This window comes from Mesoplodon densirostris, chromosome 7 (assembly GCF_025265405.1).
Source record: "Mesoplodon densirostris isolate mMesDen1 chromosome 7, mMesDen1 primary haplotype, whole genome shotgun sequence".
In the NCBI taxonomy this organism is placed as follows: domain Eukaryota; kingdom Metazoa; phylum Chordata; class Mammalia; order Artiodactyla; family Ziphiidae; genus Mesoplodon; species Mesoplodon densirostris.
Window position 1 is genome coordinate 27996994 of NC_082667.1, and position 22733 is coordinate 28019726.

The following is a 22733-nucleotide window of genomic DNA, read 5'->3' on the forward strand; positions in this document are numbered from 1 at the left end:
ATGTAGACCTTATGGATCTCTGTTAGGATATAGGTTTATTATTCTGAATGAGATGAGAATTCATTAAAGGTTTGAGCCAGAGTAGTGTTAAGAGCTGACTTATGTTGTAAAACTGTACTGTCTAACAAGATAGCCACTAGTCACATATAGCTACTTACATTTAAATTAATTAAAATAAAATAAAAATTTCAGTGTCACATTTCAAATGCTCATTATCAGTTGCATGTGGCTAGTGGCTGCTATTCTGAACAGCACATAGAAAACTGCCATCCTTGAAGAAAGTTCTATTGGACAGCACTATGTTAAAAAGTTCATGAGGGCTGTTTTGGAGAAAAATAGGAGCAGGGAGCAAGACTAATTAGGAGGCTATTCCAAGAGTCCTGGCAAGAAATGTGGGTGACTTAGGTTAGTGTGGTAGAGGTAAAGGTTGCAAGAAGTGATCAGGATCTGGATATATTGAAGATACGATGGACATGATTTGCTTATAGATTGAATGTAGGGAGTGAGAGAGAGAAAGGAGTCAAAGGTCAATGATTATTTTATTGAAGGAAGAATAGAAATATGGAAGGAGACACATAAATAAGAGAGAGTATGTCTATGGGGAACATGACTGGGTTTTAAGGTGGAAAATAACAAAACAAAAAACATGGATACCAATGAAAATAGCATGCTAGAATGATCAACTAAATTCTATGTACCCAAAGGCCCCTTTGAAGGACAGAAAGAAGAAAGAAAGACAAACATATAAGCAAGTCATTTCTCTTCATTGGTCAAAATGAGGTTCAGGATAATAGTTCTCCCTCTAAAGTTTCAGATACTATCTTTTTACTTTAATTATATCACCCGCAGATAGGAAGATAGGTAAAATCCCTCTTTACACTTACATCTTCCTTTCCCCTAGCTCTGAGATTTGATTGATATATCATTTACTACATCCTTTTAATAGAGTAGTTTATAGTATACTTCTATAACTTTACAACTTCTGTTCTGATCTTTTAATCTTACCTAGAAGTTCTCTTTCAAAATTCCTTTCTCGTGAGTGAATTTTCTGCTTGTAACTTCTAAATATACTGTGATTCTCTGCTTCGCAATCTGAGATCTGTATTTTTGAAATAAAATATACTCTTACATGGCTATGTTTCAGTCACCCAGTTTCATCTCACTAAATCTTTGTGCTAAGAACAAGATTATAGTTAATTTGAGTTCTTATTATACTTTGTGCATTGATTCACTAATTCATTAACTATCAACTCAACACTTGTGTCCTAGATTCAGAGAGTAAATAGATGAAAAAAGCATAACCCTTTTCTCAAGGATTTCCAATGCTTGAGGGGGAAGATCAGAATGTAGACAAGACAAATAATTAAGTGTAATGAGATTAGTGTTCTGACAGAAGTATGAACAAAGGAATACTAGTAGGAATGTATGGGAAGCATAGCTACCATTTGTCTGGGAAGATACTACAGAGACATATAGAGGTTCCATTTACTCTGGTAAAGATACTTGGCAGGATAAAAAAAAAAAGAAAAAAATGACTCCTAAAATCTTAAGTAACATTCCTATCTGCTTTCCACTGTTTTTCTCCTAGAAATTCTCCTAGAAAGATAACTAGTTCTCTCGGAATTCAGTTCATTCAACTTAATACAAAACTTTTAGCTACTACTAGCTATTGTTAGCATAGATATGCAAAAGTAAAATCTTGAATTTCAAAGAAACATATCAAAACAAAATCATTCTATTTACTGCCAACTTTATGGAAACTCAATATTCAAGACCTAACATATCTATAATTTAAAAAGTAACATTTCACAATATTGTAGGTGTATTAGTTAGCTTGGGGTACTAGAACAAACTACTGGGTGGCTTAAACAACAGGAATTTATTTTGTTGCAGTTCTGGAGAGTAGAAGTCCAAGATCATGGTGCTTACAGGTTTAGTGTTGGGTTGCAGATGGTCACCTTCTTCTCGCTGTGAGCTCACATGTCTTTTCCTGGGTGTTTACTCAAGAAGAGAGTGGGGAGCTCGGTGTTTCTCCCTCTTTTTCTTAAGGACACCAATCTTATTAGACCAGGGCTCTACCCACATGACCTCATCTAACTCTAATTAACTCCTAGAGGCCCCATCTCCAAATATTGGGTCTAGGGCTTCATCACATAAATTTGGCAGGGGGTGGGGTGGACACAAACATTCAGTCTGTAACAGTTGGATAAGCAGTATGTTAGTAGATTCATTAATAAATAATAAATAATGACAATATCTTTCTAGTGAGGAAACAGAACTGTGCTTGGGCATACCTGTTAGCAAAGCTTACTTCAAAACAAAGTCAAATTTTAAATTTGTAGACTACCAACTTATTCTCAAAATCAGTTTTTCTATCATTGCTTTATGATTGAGATTATCAGATTTATAACAGTGAAATATCAAAACAAAATTATCTGGGTAATATTATTGTGATACATCTCAGGTTTTTATACCTAGGCTTCAACTTGAAAGTTTAAACTGTATGTATGAACATTTTCCATTGGCAAACCTACCAATAATTTTAAATTAGTTTGTGCAGATTTTAAATGACCTTCAGTTTTTCTTACTGTAAAAAAAATCTTTATATGTTTCAACAGTGTCTTTAGAAATTATAAAATTATATATTATATTCTCACACACAATAGTGGGACACAGCTATATCCTCTAGTCTTAATTACAGGAAAAGTAAGGACAACTGTAAAGCTTAGCTTTATTGTTTTATAAATGAACCAGTAAAGTTCATTTTAGTGAAATGAGCACACGCTTTTCATAAATTAAAATAAATCTCACATGGTAAAGTACCCATTTTCAAAATTAATTTAATTACATGTTTAAAGTTTAATTACATTTAATTAAGCATTTAAGTTTAATATGATATAAATGAATTATCAGTTAACTACTATGAAATGAAATACTGCCCTGGTAATTAAAATCTATAAATTTTCCTGTTCCATGCAAAGCTGTTAGTTCTCAAAAATATTCTTAAAATATACTTTAAAGACTATATTTCCACATCCAATAAGGTTTAATTTTTCAGGTGCCCAGCTTTCTGTGCTGTACAGTTACTGCAGCAGTAAATGGAGACAGCCTGGTACAGAAAAGAGAGCAGAGGGTTTTGGATACTTGGGTTTGGGTGTCTGCTTAGTCACTCAGAGCCTGAAACAGTGGCAAAGCTGCTCATCGTCTCTGACCTCAAGTCTCCTATAAAGTGGGGATAATATTGCTTCTCTTGGAGGGTTGTTGGGAGGATTCAATGAGATATCCCACGGTCAAATGCCTAGAACAGTGCCTGACACTGAACAGAAAATTGAGAAATTTTAATTCCCTCCTCTCTTTAGTTGCTGAACAAATGAAAAACACTTTGTACTTTCTGGCTTAAAGAAAGTTTTATCCTTAATTTTTTTAAATTACAAAAGTAACACTATATTATTTTTCATGTATTTACATCATACCTAATGTACATTTTTCGTTTTTCATTTCCCTAAGCACTCCATGAATGGAGGCAGTACAGATAGCATTACTGCTAACACAGATTTTTTGAAGTCAGAAAGAACTGACTTTGAATCTGGGTTCCATGATTTACTATTTGACAAATCATGGAAACACTATTTTGACCTATTTCCCAAGTGTATGTATATGTATGTCTGGTTCAGTGAATGACAAAAATTAGGAACTAGTATAATCAATGTAATCATTCAAACTTAATAAAAAATTAGTGATATAGGAAGGACAGGTGGTATTCCTCCTAGAACCCCCATACCCCGCCCTTATTTTTCAAAAGAGGATATTTATTTTCACCGAATTTAAGAGATTTGCCCAAGAGTAACAGTAGGATGAACTCAGTAACAGAACCCATATTTTTAATTTCTTTATCAGTGCTCTTTACTATACAACATAAGAAGATAAAGGTGAAGAACACCAAAGTCCTTTGAAGCAGTAAGGCAAAAAAAAAAAAAAAAGAGAGGGATCTCCTGACTTAGGTTAATCCTGGTTTGATCACTTAATAGTTGAGGCTCAGATAAATCACCTCTGTGAATTTTAGTATCTTTTTCTGGAAAATGGGAATACTGTACAAACTTTTATAGGACTGATACAAGGATTACACTAGATAACAAATGTAGAGTATGTAGTAGAGTGATTGACATATAGCAGTCATTCATTAATGGCAGCTGTTAACACTAAAGCATCATCAAAGCACCACTTTTGGTAAGTCTCCAGCCATATGGACTGGAGAATACACTAATAAATATTTTTTTTTGGAAAGAGATTTAATAAAAATAAATAGGATAGTCTCCACTAAATGTTCAGGTAATATTTCTGGGAAAGAGACTCTATATTTTTAAGTCATTTCCATTCACAACTTTCTATCTATTAAATTTCCATTTAATAACTCATCTCATTTTGAAAATAAAGGTTTTACAGTGCGAAAGAAAACAGAGGCAACAACCTATTCTGTGAATTACCTTCCCTTGATCCAACTGCAATAAGAATTGAAATTAAATATTCCTAATACTTTATAAATTATTCAATATCAAGTACTGTAATTTTCAGAGTTGTGCTTTAATACAGTTAGTAACACTATATATGTTGTTATTTTATTACTTAAAACTTTTCATTGCAAAACTCAAACCCTAAATTCTCTTGTTATCTAAAAAAATACAGATTATTTTATTTACAGCATAACTAGAAGTAGAAAGCCTTAATAAATAAAATATTAGAAATGAGTACTTGTTTACTTTCTGAAAGATCATGTATCAAAAAACATGGAGCAAAAGCATGATTTTAAACCATTTTCACTATTATTATCAATAAGCAATACTTAGGTATCCATGTGCATTTAGGGCTGAAAGACCCTAATATAGAACTATTTCACATTTTATTGAAAATAAAAACAGCAGGTATTGTAAATTTGGTATCCAGATTTTTCAAGTTGCAATTTAAGAGTAATAGTAGGTCCAACAGCTACAGGATGAGAAAAAGAAGAAAACCACATATAATGAAATAATATGAAACATGTACAATTAAGGTTACATATTATACAGAAAACATTTATTAGGATATGTACCTTTAAATATGCATTCTTTCAAAGACTGTGGTAAATTGAAATCATTAACTTACCAGGGTTCTACATTAAGAGATGATGATACTTTTTCTGGAAGAAAAAATCCATGCCATTTTGAAGCCTCAATTAGTTCTTGTGGTATCCTTTTTGATACATCATAATAGTGACCAAATCTTGAAGATGATACCGGTCTAGACTGATAAGAAAACCCATATTGGTTGTTAAAAATTTTTCTTTAAACTGCAATTTATTTATCCTACATTCAGCAAAATTCTGATATATTTATGCATTTTAATGCAAATAAGGAAGAGCTGATATACATAGACTTACTAAATTTCAAAGAAGCATGCAACAATCTTTATTATTATAAACTATTGATAGTTAGAAATCAACCTTTACATCTCCCAGGTATCTTCACTCCTGGTGGTTCCCTAAGTTTGATAAGAAATTGAACACATCCTTCCCTTTTTACTATACCTTCCTCAGTTCAAAAATTTTATATACATAACTCAATTAACATTTAAGACTTCAAGTTTTAAAAATAAAATAAATTTACTGTTACTAAGAATGAAAACTTAAGCCACATTATTTCATTGCTGAGGGGCCCAAAAGAAACTAGCTATTTATATACATTAAACTGAGCATCATTTTAAAACTAAATTCTCATAAGACCATGTATATATATAGTATTCAAAACTTCTTAAAACTTAAAATTGAGCTAACAGTATAAAATATACTGGGATATTCCAGATAGGAACAAGGTACATGATACAGTGGGAGAATGTACATAAGCTCTATTAGTTAAATCAGAAACCTGGCATATTCATTAGTTCATTGATAATTCCTCTTTTGTGCCCTCTACTAACAATTTCTCCAACCAATTATCTTTCTTATAAGAAACTCTAATAACGATTGATGCTGAATTTAATTACATAGGATAGTTGAAGCCCAGTAATATAACATTATTATTACATTGCTTTGAATGGACTCTGGCTGATTTCTTTCATTCAGCACATTAGAAATATATCTCTATCCAAATATACCTCTAACCAAAGTTGAACTAGTAACAGATTCCATCTGGCAATAGTTTCTAATAAAATCTCTGATCTAAATTTATTTAACTTCCACTGTCTTGAATGCCACAAAACAGACAAATTTCAGAACATTCAACAAAACTAGATAATCTTTACAGAAACTGAAGAATTATACACAGTAGGTTCTTAACTTATTTTACTAAGTAACTGACAACTTTGAAATTTAGAGAAGAGACATTGTTTGACACTAGATATTTGCATTTTAAGAATTCAAAAATTCATATTCTTAAATGCCTACAAACATCAACTATATAGTAATAGAGAATTAAAAAATTAAAGTCTGATAGAAACATTATTCTCAGATTCAGAATCTGAGGGTTTGACATTTATTTTCTAGATAAAATGGCTGTTCATTCCTCCATAAGGTACTGTTTATTTTCATTAATGAAAGAGACCTATCAGTTGGCTTAATCTAATCTTTTTAATACAATATAAACAGAAGTATGGTTTCATAAACATGATTTATCTATTTGCCACAAAAAGTATTGACAAATACATTATGTCACATTAAAATTTGTCTCTTAAAAATAGGATGTAAAGTTTTTAAATGTAAAGTTATTAGTCTAAAGCAATTTAAACAAGGTCTGTTCTTTGGCCTATAATCTATTCTTTATCCGGATTATAGTTCAGAATGTTTTTACTGCAATCTCTGCTAGAGCTCATCTTTTTATTGTGTAAGTCCAAACCCCCTTAATGTTTTAGAAAGGCCTTGACTAACTGAACTTTGATCTGATGTCTTCATTGAGAAAAACACCAGGTTGCCCATTTCAGATGCAAATCCCCCTAAGGCCCAATAGAATTTAGTAAAGACAGCAAAAAAGAAGAAACAAGAAGTTTCCAGGATCCTCTTTGAGAATCCTGGGGCACACTGGTGTCCTTAATCCACACTGCTGCATGGATTAAGGTAGGTGATAACCTTTCCTGATTCAAAAGAATAAGCAGAGTGCCTACAAACTGGGTGGAGACTAGGATTTGGTAATAATAAAACACCATGCAATAAAAGCTTGGTCTATGTCAGAAGCCTCTGAAAAGGCCTCAATGTACCACATTCCCAGGCCTAGTAGGGAAGCTTGCAAAAGCCTACCTGAATCAAATAAGCATGAATAATCTATTTTGGCGGACTGGCCATGGGGAGAGAGAAAGAAAGAGAGACTTTTCGCTTCTTTTAAGTTTGAGTTAATAAATTTATTAGTGGACTGAAGGTTCTTGAAATCCTATGCACTTTGAGAAATATGCTAAATTGCCAAGAAGCGAAGTATGCTTTTTAAGTTGCCCTCTCTATCAATGTTCCTAATTATAATATTAAAGTGATAGAAATCTCAGATTTGGGATGAATCAAGGCAGAAAATTGATTTCATGCTGTGACAGTTTACATATAGAACACAAATAATTAATCAAAATGTAAAAATAAATTTGGAAGCTTTTCTATTAAAACTAAATTATTAATTTTTTAGAAATTAAGATTAGATAGGGCAACTAAAATATTCATAAGGTAGACACTAACCATTTTATTAATGATGAGAAACTTTAATGCTTCAATAAAAAATGAAAATGAAAATTAAATATACTCTTACAGGAAAAACAATTTTGTAAGTTTTTTTCTACCCAACACACATAGCATTAACATATCATCAGATAACTGGAATGCTGTGAAATCTTCTGAGGCTTAGAATTGTAAAACAAAGACTTAAAATATTTCCTCTAAAAAAAGGTCTTTAAATGCTTTAAATATAATAATAATAATAGTAGCAGTAGTAGTAGTAGTAATGGTAATCCATGAAAACCTATCAACTTCCTGAAAAAGTAAATGCATTAAAAAAAATTAAACTATCATCAATAACTATTCCATTTACTCAGTTTGATAAGACACATTGCTTTAGTTTTACATTATGAGAACTTCTATTTCACATTCATAAACTACTCTTTAACTTTGTCAGCTGTGGAAGAGAGTAAAATGGAATGGTTCAATAAAAATTTACTATGCTAAAGGAGAATGAATTCTGATGGGGGTTCAGGAGGAGCACAGAGCAACAAAACAATACATACCATCCCCCAACTTAAGTATGTTAGAAAGAAAGAAAAATTTCAGAGAAAAGCTGCACCACAAATAAACAGTCTAAATAAGACATTTTCTTATTATTGTTATCATTTTTTGTTTCTCAGTATGGCATAACAGAAAGCAAGAACACAAATGGTTACTAAACCATTTTGAGCCTCAGTTGAATCACCAGAAATCAGAGCTAATAATAACTATTTCACTAGGCTGTTGTGAGAATCTAATGCAACACTGGAAATGAATATTTTATAAACTATAAAGTGCTACATAAATGTTATTATTATTATTCTGTCATGATTCACCAGAGAATCAGAAGATCCATCACTATCCTTTGCAATTACATTGCTTTATTGGAAAAATGGTATTTGTTGTCATCTACAACATGCACACATCTATCACAGGACTGTTGTAGCTGAACCAGTAAGATGGAAATTCAAAGTGTAATGAGGATTTACTGTAATAAAGATCTAATATGCTGTCATAAATTGCTGGAGCCATGGTAGGCCTTGGTAGTAGAGCTCTACAATATTGAAAAAATTAAGTCTCAGAATATGCTATAGGCTATGAATTCTTGGGGTGAAGAGGGAATAGGGTTTGATGATTGGATAGGAAAGAAGGAGGCATGGCCATCTAGGAGAGAAAAGCAAAATCACAGGATTAGGGAAAGTAGGCTTCTAAAAACTACACACACCTCCAACAGGAAGAAGCACTACTTTATGCTTTACTGAGCTACTGTTATTTATTTAGGTGTACATATTCTTATCCTTTTTTGCATTCCCTAATGGGATTATGACTACACTCTTAGGACCTGGTGATGATTTGTATTAAGAGGCATCTCTGATAATCAACGGAATACCTTTCTGTTACATTATGTTTTGGACTTCTTGTTTAATCTTTACTCATAATAGTGTTAACTATAGTTTGTCCCAAGTAAAATACAGAAAACCAGGGTTTTACTGTTGGTTTTTTTTTAAATGATAATGGCAAGGTAAGGTGTGGATTTATAAAGTAGATAGTGATGAGTGATCCTCAAAGTCTACTCAGTCTTGGCAAATCATCATATATAAAATTTATGTGACAGGCAAATATACATGCTAGTGACATTTCAAAGAAAAGCAAAGAAGCCAGAGATAATTCTATTTTCTAAACTTGACAGAACTTACTTGTAAATACTAGTAAACTTAAGTTTGACCATTGACTGTAAATTCAAAATAAGCTGCTAATTTATGTGTATTAATTAATACAACTCAACTCACTTTAACATTTAATTCACAAACTATATGTCATTCACTCCTGTATTCAACAAATAACTATTGAGCACCTACCATATGCCAGTAAAACAAAATAGTAAAAGTCTTTTTCTCTCATTGGTTCACACTCTAGTAGGAGGAGATGGATGATATATTATCTGCTAGATGATGGCAAGCACCCTGAAGAGAAATATGGTGGTGAAAGGGGATGAGAGAAAGAGAGAGAGGTTTTATTTTATACAGAGTGACAAAGGAAGACATTCCCGATAAAGTGATATTTTAATGGAGTCCCGAAGAAAATGGGAAAGTAAGTCGTCTAGAGAACATCATTGTAAGAGCATACTTTTTAAAACACTGAAGCTGTAAGCCTTGAAAACTGAGGCTTGTGTTAATGTGTAACCTCTGAGAAGTTTACCCCCATAATAACAACTGCAAGCACACCATACTCTAAAAGTAAAAGCAGAGCAAGCAGTATTTACTCATATGTGAAAGGGGGCAGGAATGGCATCTGTAATTACAATATAGAAGGAAACAATTAACTATAAAGAAACAAAGAACTTTCTCCCCAAGTTTAAACAGATTTTATAAGAAGCAGCAAGAAAAGAAGGCTTAAAGTTTCAACCACCTGCATTTTCACTGACAATTTCACTTCAAGAATGTTAGTGACCAACGAAAAGACCAAAACCTAGCTAAGAGTAAAAATAAAAGAAATGGAAGATACAAGTATTTTATATGATCTAAAACTGAATTGGTATATTGTCTTTACACAAAATCTAAATTCAACTTAGAGCTTATGTTCTTAATGACTTTCAGAACATACCAGCAGAAAAAATTAGAAATACAGTCACTCTTTACAAAAGAGTCACCCTTAAGCCCAGTTACTTAAATGAATCTGCCAGATTAAAGGCATGAAGTTCTTTGCTATTAGGGTTCTCAAGTGCTAGTCCCTACATTGCTTGTCTGTTTTAATCTTTATAAATTAACTCACGTTTTCCCAAGCAGAATAACTACATTTATTCTGGCCTCTTGTACCCAGTTTTCCATCACATTCTAAGCTATGCCTGTAACAAATTCTGATTACATAGAGCTTCCTTTTACTTTTTAATACAAATGTATGGTTTTCTACTGTCCACATATACTGTAATTTATTTAGTTGCTTACTGATGGACATTTAGGTTATTTCCAATCTTTTATTATTTAAAAAAATGCCTCATAAGTAAGTCATATATAATTTATTGTACATCTGAGTAAATATATTCATGATGTAAATTTCCAAAAGAATCAAAGGGTATACATTTTTGTAATTTTGAAGGATACTGCCAAATTACCCTCCACGGAAGCTGAACCTATTTACATTTTTACCAGCAAAGTATGAGAGTACTAGTTTCTTCCCACCTTTGCTAATTTAGTGTCTTACCAAACATTTTAGATTACTGACAATCTAATAATAGAAAAATGGCAGGCCAGTATAGTTTTAATTTGCATTTCTTTTATTATAATTGAAATTTGGCATCTGTTCTTGTATGTTTAAGAACTACCTAAGTTTCCTTTTTACTTTTTTTCCTGTTTTTAAAAATTTAGTTGGTAGACTATTCCTTATTCTACTATATGAGTTGCAAATAACCCCTCTCCTATTTGTAATTTTTTCACAGTCATTTAAATAAATCACACTTAAAAATGATACTATTCAAATAGCTTTCCCATCTAAATTAGAACAATTTACCATTGCTTAATATCCACCTATTACAACACATTTTATACTTGGTACACAGTTGATGCTTAAACAATATTTACTGACTGAATGAATAAATGGCATCGACATAGGTGCTGGAGATACAACAGAAAATATAATAAAACAAGCTTTCTGTCCTCTAGAGAACTCTGTCTGGTGGAGAAAAGAATTATACTACCAACTAACTATAAAACAATGTAGAGAAGTACTTTAAAATGCATGTGGTGCTATGGAAACAAATATAAGAAATTAGATAATTACATATCATTTGCCCTTGGAGAAGGATGAGTTGGTGAATAAGAAAGTGAAAAGCATCACCAGCAGAAATACAAACAATTCACAAAGAGCAGTCCTCATAGGATGGGTGAATATAGTGTTTTATATACACACAGGACAGAGGCTAAAAAGGTAGGCTTGGATTAGGTGGTATAAATCTTGTATACAACTTGAGAAGTTTATATTTCATATTGTGGGTTTATAATGGGTTTCATCTCACATTCTAATTCTTATTAACTGGTAGTGACCACCCAGACATTCTGCAGAGAATTCTAAGGCTATGTCTAAGGTTGGCAGGAAGGTAATGTGATTGACAGTCTGCCAAGCATTTAGAAGGGGGCAGGAAACAGGAAACCAAATTAGGCATTTTCAGTTAAGGGGTGTTATAAACATATTTCTGTCCTTGGGAAAGGTAACACTGATGTCAATGTGGAAGACTAGAGAAGTGTGGAGTATGGGAATTATCTTATTCAGATAGAATTTCCCCCTCTTTTCTACCAGTATGATAATGTCTGGTAGACATAAAAGTGTTCTGAAAAATGAATGAAGGAAACAATCAAATGGAGGGGCCTTCAATAGGAGCAGAGTTCATAAGCTTTATTTAGTAGGCAGATTTACTGACATGTGTTTTGACTTCTCAGAAAATTTCCCCTCACATCCTGTCTCTTAGTTATCCTAGATAGGAGAGGTTACCAGACAGCTTGAAAATGTAATGGTTGAAAATGAAATGTACAGGAATAAAAACAGTAATTCCAAAGAACCACTATTTATATTGAATATTTATAGGTAACTATACTAGATAGAAATGTCTTAATTAGCTCACTTACTCTGTCTTGCAACCCTAGAATAAAAGATTCTATAGGGAGATTATGGAAGAAATGCAATAATCTATTTGGGTAAAAAAAAAACACATCATTTTATTTTTAGGAAATATTATCCCATTTACAATAGCATCAAAAACAATAAAATACTTAGGAGTAAATTTAACCGAGGAGGTGAAAGATCTCTACTCTGAAAGCTACAAGACATTGATGAAAGAAATTAAAGAAGACACAAATAAATGGAAAGGTATTCCATATTCATGGGTTGGGAGAATTAATACTGTTAAAATGTTAATACTATCAAAAGCCATTTATAGATTCAATGCAATCCCTATCAAGATCCTAACGTCATTTTTTACAGAAGTAGAAAAAAACACTAGTAATATTTATATGAAACCACAAAAGACCCCAAAAAGCCAAAGAAATTTTGAGAGAAGAACAAGGCAGGAGGCATCATACTTCCTGATTTCAAGCTATACTATAAAGTTATATTAATCAAAACAGTATGATACTGACATAAAAACAGACAAATAGACCAATGGAACAGACTTGAAAACCCAGAAATAAACCCAAGCATATAAGGTCAACTAACGTTTGACAAGGTAGCCAAGAATAGTCAATAGAGAAAAGGCATTCTCTTCAATAAATGGTGCTGGGGTAATTAGATATTCACATGTAAAAGAATGAAACTGGACCCCTATCTTACTCTACTCACAAAAATTAACTTGAAACGCATTAAACACTTAAATGTAAGACCTGCAACCATGAAACTCCTAGAAGAAAACACAGGAATAAAGCTCCTTGACATGGGTCTTGGTAATAAGTTTTTGGATATGACACCTAAAGCATATGCAACAAAATAAAAAATAAACAAGTATGTCTATATCAAATTAAAAAGCTTCTGTACAGCCAAAGAAACTATCAATAAAGTGAAAAGATAACCTATGGAATGGGAAAAATTTTTTGCAAAACATGTATCTGATAAGGGGTTAATATCCAAGATATATTTAAAAACTCATATAACTCAATAGTAAAAAAACCTACTAACCCAATTTAAAAATGGACAATGGACCTGAATAAACATTTTTCCAAAGACAATATTAAAAAGGCCAACAGGTACATGAAAATACGCTCAACAACACTAGTCATTAGGGAAATGCAAATTAAAACCACAATGTTAAGTTGTTAAAATAGTCACCTCACACCTGTTAGAACAGCCATCATGGAAAAGATAAGAGACAACAAATGCTGGCATGGATGTGGAGAAAAGGGAACCCTTGTGCAATGTTGGTGGAATTGTAAATTGGTGCAGTGATTGATTATGGAAAATAGTATGGAGGATCCTCAAAAAATTAAAAATAGAACTACCATGATCTAGCAACTCCACTTCTGGGAATATATTCAAAGGAAATGAAAACACTAACTCAAAAAGGTATCTGCAACCCCATGCTCATAGCAGCTTTATTTACAAAGTGTCAATTGATGGATAAATGAATAAAGAAGTTGTGAGATATATATACAATGGAATATTGTTTAGTCATAAAAAATGAGGAAATCTTGCCATTTGCAACAAGGATGGAACTTAGTGGCACTATGCTAAGTGAAATAAGTCAGACAGAGAAAGACAAATAATGTATGATCTCACTTACATGTGTAATCTAAAAACAAAACAAAATAAAACAGAAACTAACAGAAAAAAGAGATTAGATGTTGGGTACCAGAGGCAGAGGGAAGTGGGAGGGAGAATTGGAGGAAGATGGTTAAAAGTTACAAACTTCCAGTTATAAGGTAAATAAGTACTAGGGATATAATGTACATGATGATGACTATAGCTAAGACTGTTGAATAATATATGGGAAAGTTAAGAGAGTAAATCCTAGCATTCTCATCACAAGGGGAAATATTTTTTTTTCTTCTTTCTTTTCTTTTCATTTTATCTATATGAGATGATGGATGTTAACTGAACCTACTGTAGCAGTCATTTCACAATATATGTAAATCAAACCACCATGCTGTACACCTTAAGCTTATACAGTGACATACATCAATTATTTCAGAATAAAACTGGGAAAAAGTCATCTTGATAAGATACCTTACAAATGAAATAACTAATTATTTAAATAAACAAATATACATTGTATTACATTTAAAGAGTAACAAGTATACCACAAGAGATCCTGTAAAATGAAAACAAATATATTTGCAAATTTTAGAAATAGTTTATTGACTTGCCTCCATCTTGGGTAATAACTGGTAACGCCAAGCTATTTTCATCTTATTGTTAGATTCTGTTTTATAATTACGTATGTCTTCATCACATTCTTTTCTACAATTATCATCAAGTAATGGTGCAGGAAGTTCCTAAGAAAACAGAATGACATATTACTGAGCATCTGTGGTAAAAAAAAAAGTGACAATTTTCTTAAATCATAATATTAGCAATACTAGAACTTTCTAACGTATTAAAAATTGACATCTTCAAATTGATTCAAGCATAAAATCATGACAATATAGATATTTCTAAAGCAGAGAAAGAGAGTTTACATAATATTAAATGTGAAGTTTAAATTTTTACCAGTAAACTAGAATTTAAAGAAAATACTCAAATTTTTATACCAGCAAAAATCAAATGCTATTGCAAGAGGCTATGATCATTAGAAAAATTTATACACTTCAAGCAAAGTCCAGAATTAGCACTTATGTATTACATGCAATTATTGTTATGTTTGCCACAAGGTAAAAATAAAGCATGTGCGTAATCTGTTTACTGGTTTGTAATTCTAGAATTCAAAAAACTCATTCACCGAAATAATGGGTGAAGTAACAACTAAGAATAAAGACATTTATTTTGCCCATATCAAACATTAGTTTTGCACCTGCAAGCCTATGATCTTCTTTTAACAACGAAAATAGAATTTAAAATCTCTGATTAAATGAAGAGACATTGAATTCCAATTTTCCTTTTCTTTTTTGGAAGCTGACCTACTACTGAGTGACCTACTGAGTGGCTACAAGAAAACATATAGAAACATGGTTTTGTGAAGAGGTACTATAGAAATAATCCAAAGAAAAAGGTACACATGTTTTTTGGAGAAGGAAAGCACAAGCAATAATTTTGTTTTTTATTAGCTAGAATCATAAAGATAATGTGCAGTATTTGGATTAGTAAACATAATCTTGTGCCATGTCATAAATTAGTCCAAGTTGCAAATTTTACTTTTCAGGATCAAATTTACTTATGCTTAGAATCATGTCAACTAATCACCTAGAAATACAGTAACCATCATATATCTTAGTCACCTCCTAAAAGATCTCAAAGTGGATTCACTCTATAATATATGCCACTATTAGAAACTAGTCGTATCATTAAAACTCCGAATACATCATTCCTAGCAAAGCATTAATCTCTTACAAAATATAAAGTAACTTATTTTTCCAATGGAAACAAATATTTGCGAGGCATATAGTTCAACCCAACACAGTAGTTATGAATTTGAATTCTGCATCCAGACTGTTTAGATTCAAATCTTGACTTTACATTAGAGTTGTGTCTGTGGTTACGCTGACCACTAGCAGCACCTCTATATGCCTCCACTGATTAATGGAAAAATGTAGATAATAGTATTTACTTCATTGGTTTGTTGTAAGTAATAAATGAGTTAAAAATGTAAATGCAGAGAATGGTACCTGCCACATGTTAAGCATTCAATAAAAGTTCGATTATGAGAATTCAGTCAAATAATTGTCTTAACTATTACTCAGAGCTGCACATTTTTATATTGCCAATATTAGGCAATATTTAGTATAAATATTTGTGTTAACTTTTTTGCAATCTCAGGAACACTTATTAATAGTTTTAACAAAGGTCATCCAAAACCGAACAACAAAAATATTAAAAAATTTTTTTGCAAAAGAGATGGAATGTATATTTTTAAAATGTATACCACACTTTCTTTCATTGATTAAACTATATCAGTTTTGAATAGAAATGCTCTAACATTAAGGTGTATAGTATTAAAGAACTAGACCTAAAATATTAGAGAACTCATTAGTATGGCTAACACATGTAAACAAAAAACAGGTAAGCATTTCCTTATATATCTTATTAAATATGCATCTACTCCTGTGGCAGACATTTCACTATTTTAAAAACTGTTACAAGTAAGGTGAAAATTATAATGATTCTAATTTTAGTATTGATAAAACAGATGCTTATTTCCTAAAGCTAAGGATGAAAATGTACAAAATATGTGTAGAAAGTATACTCTAGTAACATCCATCCAAAGGTTATATATATAAGGTTTATATAAGGTTATATATATAAAGGTTTTCATATATATAAATAATATCTATATATACATGTATATAGATATGTATTTTTAATTGAAATAAAATTCACATAAAACAAAATTCATCATTTTAAGCATTTTAAAGTGTACATTTCAGTGATTTTTAGTATATTCAGAGTTATGCAAACATTACCACTTTCCACTTTCAGAACATTTCCATCACTCCCAAAAGAAACCGCATACTCACTAAGCAGTCACTCCCCATTCCCCCTCCTCCTAGTCCCTGGCAATCATTAATCTACTTTCTGTCCCTATGGTTTAGTCTATTCTGGACATTTCTTATAAACAGAATTATATAACACATGGCCTTTTGTGTCTGGTTTCTTTCACTTAGCATGGTGTTTTCAAGGTTCATCTATGTTGTAGCATGTATGAATACTTCATTCTGTTTTATGACTGAATAATATTCCATTGTATGGATATGTCACATTTGTTTATCCATTCATCAGCTGGTAGACATTTGGATTGTTCCCACTTTTTGGCTATTAAGACTAAAGTGGCTATGAATATTCATGTACGAGTTTTTCTGTGAACATATATTTCCAATTCTCTTGGGTATATACCTAGGAGAAGAATTGCTGGGTCATAGGGGAGCTCTGTTCAACTTTTTGAGGAACTACAAAAATGTTTTCCACAGTGGCTGCACCATTTCATATTCCTACCAACGATGTTTGCAGGTTCCAATTTTTTCACATCCTCTCTAACACTTTTTCTTTCTTTTTTTTAAAATAGCTATCCCAGTGGGTGTGAAGTGGTATCTCATTGTAGTTTTGATTTGCATTTTACTAATGACTAACGATGTTGAGTATCTTTTCATGTGCTAGTCTTGGCCATTTGTATATTTTCCTTGGAAATATGTCTATATGTCCTTTGCCCATTTTTTAATTGGGTTGTTTCTGTTGTTGAGTTGTGAGAGTTCTTTATTTATTCTGGGTATTAGATCCTTATCATGTACATGATTTACAGATATTTTCTCACATTCTGTGGTTTGTCTTTTTTACTTTCTTATAAGTGTCTTTTTTTTAACATTTTTATTGGAGTATAATTGCTTTACAATGGTGTGTTAGTTTCTGCTTTATAACAAAGTGAATCAGTTATACATACACATATATACCCATATCTCTTCCCTTTTGCGTCTCCCTCCCTCCCACCCTCCCTATCCCACCCTTCTAGCTGGTCACAAAGCACCGAGCTGATCACCCTATGCTATGCAACTGCTTCCCACTAGCTATCTATTTTACATTTGGTAGTATATATATGTCCATATATACACTACCAATCTTTCACTTTGTCCCAGCTTGCACTTCCCCCTCCCTGTGTCCTCAAGTCCATTCTCTAGTAGGTCTGCATCTTTATTCCCGTCTTGCCCCTAGGTTCTTCATGACTATTTATTTATTTATTTTTAAGATTCCATATATATGTGTTATCAGCAGTGTCTTCTGATGCAAAAACTTTAATTTTGATGAAGCCCAATTTATTGTTTTTTTTTCTTTTGTTGCTTGTACTTTTGGCGTCATATTTAAGAAACTGTTGCCTAATCCAAGATCAAAGAAAACAAAGGTCAAAGAAAACCTTTGTTTTCTTCTAAGAGTTTTAGATTTAGCACTTCTAGACAGAAAAATAGAAAATACAGCAGAGGAAAATAACAAAGAAAGAATCTAAGAGAAATTTCCAGAAATGAAAAATATAACATTTTAGACTTAAAATCCTATGGAGTACTCAAACTGTGAATGAAAATAGACCTACTTCAAAGCACATAATTCTGACATTTTAGAACAAGAGGGACAAAAGAAAATATCTGAAAAGCTTCCAGGGGTTGGGTGGGGACAGGTCAGGAATATGAATGGCATCAAACTTTGCAAACACAACATTGGACTTTACAGGGGGAAGTTATTTCTAGCCTAGTGTTCTATAGTCAACCAAACTAATGTAAAATTTTCAGATGTACAAAATTAAAAAAAAAAAACAACTCTATCATCTCACACTTACCCTCTACTTCCATTCATTCTCAAAGACAACTGCTAGGATGAAGAAGGGAAGCACCAGAATAACAGCTATGTAGACAGCCTAGAGAGCAAGCAATCCATTTGGGAGAAGAAGATGGAGAAGTCTAGGGAGATGATGCTTAAACACATTAAGGAGGAGTTTTAGGGCTTTAGCGGAAAGTTTGGAGATGAACTGATAATTGATACAGTTGAAAAAAATGAGGCAATGATTAACTTCAGAAAAAATAATTGGTGTACCAAAAAAGGGGATACACATATAATTATAGAATGTTAAATACTGTAACAAATAAATTGACACAACGCAAACACTCAATAACTGACTTGACCAGGGAAGACAACTTAAATATACTGAAAGGAGAAACAGAGACATAAAGAGAATGTGTGGTATTAAATGAGAACTAAATCTTCATATTTTATCTATAAATAGACACAAAAACTTTAAAAAAAAGCAATACAGAAATAATAAGGCAAATAAGTGCCATAAGAAAGAGCTGATGGTGGTCTATGCACATCCCACCAACCCCAAACTCATTTTTATATCAATACTAAAAGGAACACCTCCCACCAATGTTAGGCATCTCAAAAAAATTTATTTTGCAGTATTGAGTGAGTTATGGAGTCTCAAAGGGCCGATTAGGTATACTATCTTTCTTCTAAGGAAAAACAGCTTAAATATTTCTTATTCCATGAAGTAGTGTGTTTGTATTAAAATCATCAGATTAGAAGAGTGATTGGTGCTTGAGACAAAGAAAGCTCTTTTGGGAATATCCATATATGATGATGACTATCAAATCCAAGAGACCCTCTCTGAAGTGAAGTTGCAACATTAAAGGAAAGAAATGAAATAGAGGAAATAGCGGTCTACCCCACTCCCCCCATCTCTCCTCTTCCATTTTATTAACTACAGATGTTTCTTCCTTGCAAACTGAATGTACATATTGCATTCACTATAAAATTCAACACAACAAAAAGCACGTGACTTTGTATCATTGCTAGCGCTGCCAGCATTATTCCTAGAGTAGTGTTTTAGAACTCTCAACTTAAAAAAAAAAGTCTCTATAAAAATTCTTCATATGTCTTTATTTAGATAAAAAAGCCTTCTCAAATTTCAGTGATTCCACTGTGAGATGCTTAAGCATAGGGACTATGTCTTAGTCTCTTTTCATCATTAACACCTGCTATGGACTGAATGTTTATGTCCTTGCAAATTCTTATGTTGAAACTCTAAGCCTTTAATATTATAGTATTTTGAGATAAAGGCTTTAGAGAATTAAGGTTAAATGAGGTAATAAGGATGGGGCCATGATCCAATAGGATTAGTGTCCTTATAAGAAGAGACACTAGAGATCAAGCACTCTCCCTCTCCCCCACAAACACAAAAAGGAGCAGTCATGTGAGCACACAGTGAAAAGGTGGCCAGCTACAAGTCAGAAAAAGAGCTATCACTAGAAACTGAATCAGCATGCACCTTAATCTTGGACTTCCCACCCTCCAGAACTGTGAGAAAATAAATTTCTGTGGTTTAAGCCACCCAGTGTCTGATATTTTGTTATGGTAGCCCAAGGTGATGAAGATTTTGGTATTGAAAAGTGGTATGCTGCTGTATCAAATACATAAAAATAGAAGTGTGGCTTTGGAACTGGGTAACGGATAGAGGCTGATGAGTTTTGAGGTACATGCTACAATTATGGATGTTAAGTGTAATTCTGTTGAAGTTTCATAAGGAAATGAGGAACATATTATTCAAAACTGGGGAAAGGTTATCGTTGTTATGAAGTGGCAAAAAACTTGGCTGAACTGTGTTCTACTGTTTTGTGGAAGGTACAACTTGTGAGTGATGAAACTGAATATTTAGCTGAGGAGATTTCTAAGCAAATTTCTGAACAGCTTGGTTCCTCCTGAATGCTTATAGTAAAATACAAAAGGAAAGAGATAAATTAAAGTAGCAAAAAGGAACCAGAACTTGAAGATTTGAAAAATTTTCAACCTATCAATATTGCAAAAAATAAGAAAGCTTGTTCTTAAAGTACACTAAGGGTTTGGCTGAATAATAATTTGATAAAGAGATTATGGGTACAACTCTTAGGCTTAATCAGTTATCTCACAGAAGCCAGGAATAGAGATGGGATTATACCAGTAGAGAGGCCGCCAGTTTGAACTAAAGGGACTACAGAAGGCAAGATGGAATTAAGGAATTCTTTGACTTTACAGGACAAGATCACAGAGTTATTTGGTTTCAAACATGTGCTATCATTCAAGAAAAGGGACTTCCCTGGCAGTCCAGAGGTTAAGTCTTCACCTCCCAATGCAGGGGGTGTGGGTTCGATCCCTGGTTGGGGAGCTAAGATCCCACATGCCTCGCGGCCAAAAAAACCAAAACATAAAACAGAAGCATATTGTAACAAATTCAATAAAGACTTTTAAAATGGTCCACATCAAAAAACCTTAAAAAAAAAAAAAAAGAAAAGAGAATAAGGACCCCAAAACTGATTCAGAGATCATCAGGGCTGCCCCTCCCACCACAGGCCTGAAGTGCACAGGCCTGAGGGATAAGGCTGCCCCCACCTCAGTTTAAAAGGCTGCCCCGCCCAGCTGAAGAGGCATGATGTTGCTACCCCAGTGGGCCTAGAGGGCAAAGGACTGAACCAAAGAGACTTATTCTGGGGCCTTAAGATCTAATGAAATTTGCTTTGTTAAAATTTAGACTTGCTTGGGATCCATCATCCATTCCTTCTTTCTGATTTCTCCCTTGGATTTGGAATGTTTCTCCTATGCCTGTCTCACCACTGTATTATGGAAGCACATAACTTACCTGGTTTCACAGGTTCACTATTGGTTTTTGGGTTGGACTAAATGTATTTTGCATGCGAGAAGAACATGTATTTTAGGGGGAACACAAACATTCAGTCCATAACAGTGTCTGGCACACAATAAGCATTCAATAAATGTTTGAGGGTGAAATAAATGATCGCTAACAAATTTCTGTTTCCAATCATTCTGCAATTTCTGGGCCTAAATTTTTAACTGCCTTCTGAATATTCTACCTGAATGTTTGACTGCATGTCAAACTCAAAGTACATAATAAGTCAGGTTATTGTCTTTCTTTCTTCTTTTCTCCCTTTCAGCTCTGCCTCCTCCTTACTTTCTCTACAATTATTTCCTCAGTCATTGAAGACTAGTTAATTCCCTCTCCTGGCTCAGGGCAGCATGCATCCATAGACCTCTCAGTTAACCCTTAAATATCTCAGAAAGAAGATACGATTGTACTTTGAACCTTCTTTCATACTATTCTCTTACAAAGTGGACAATGTGTGCATGAGAATTGTTAAAATAAAATTCAAAAAATGGTCACAATAAATGTTTAAAAAAGAAGGCAACTGGAATTCTTATACAATGCTGGTGAGAATGCAAAATGGCACAGGTACTTTAGAGCAGAGTCTGGAAATTTCTCTAAAAGTGAAACTTTCAATATGATCCAGTAATTATCTTAGGTACTTGCTAAAGAGAAATAAAAACATGTCCATACAAAGACATGTACGTGGATGTTCACACAACTTCATTTAATAGTCAAAAGTGGAAACCCAAGTGTCCATCAACTGGTAAATGGATAAAAAAATCAGTTAAAGAAAGAAACTCTACTGATATATATAGGAATATGGTTAATCTAAAAAGCATTATGCTAAGTGAAAGAAGCCAGATACGAAATATTATATACTACATGATTCCACATATGTAAAATTCTACAAAAAGCAAACTATAAAGATGGTAAGCAGATTAGAGGTTACTAGGGGCCAAGAAATAGATTAGCATTAGATATCTCAGCAACACTGGATTTTAAAAGACAAAGAAAAAATGTCTTCAAAATACAAGGAAATCTGATATTAAACCTAGAATTTTCCATCCAGGAAAACTGCCTATTAACCATAAGTGCAAAATATTTTTTAAAAGGTATATAGTGTTTCAAAACCTTACCTACCACAAACCTTTTCTGAAAAAATTATTTGAAGATATAATTCAGCAGTATAAAAAAGGAATAAAGAGGTAGAAAGTGTAAAAATAAAAAACG

General features: G+C 32.7%; 1 protein-coding gene across 2 annotated transcripts in view; it reads right to left on the reverse strand.

Annotated features, from left to right (window-relative positions):
- The window catches only part of ELP4 (elongator acetyltransferase complex subunit 4), a 243868-nt gene that overhangs the window by 178631 nt on the left and 42504 nt on the right, over window positions 1–22733 (reverse strand). For both annotated transcript variants that reach the window (XM_060104001.1, XM_060104002.1), the window contains exons 4-5: window positions 14545–14673; window positions 5140–5279 (exon numbers count right to left, since the gene is read on the reverse strand). In XM_060104001.1, the coding sequence (XP_059959984.1) occupies window positions 5140–5279; window positions 14545–14673 (269 nt within the window). The remainder of the gene's footprint in view (window positions 1–5139; window positions 5280–14544; window positions 14674–22733) is intronic.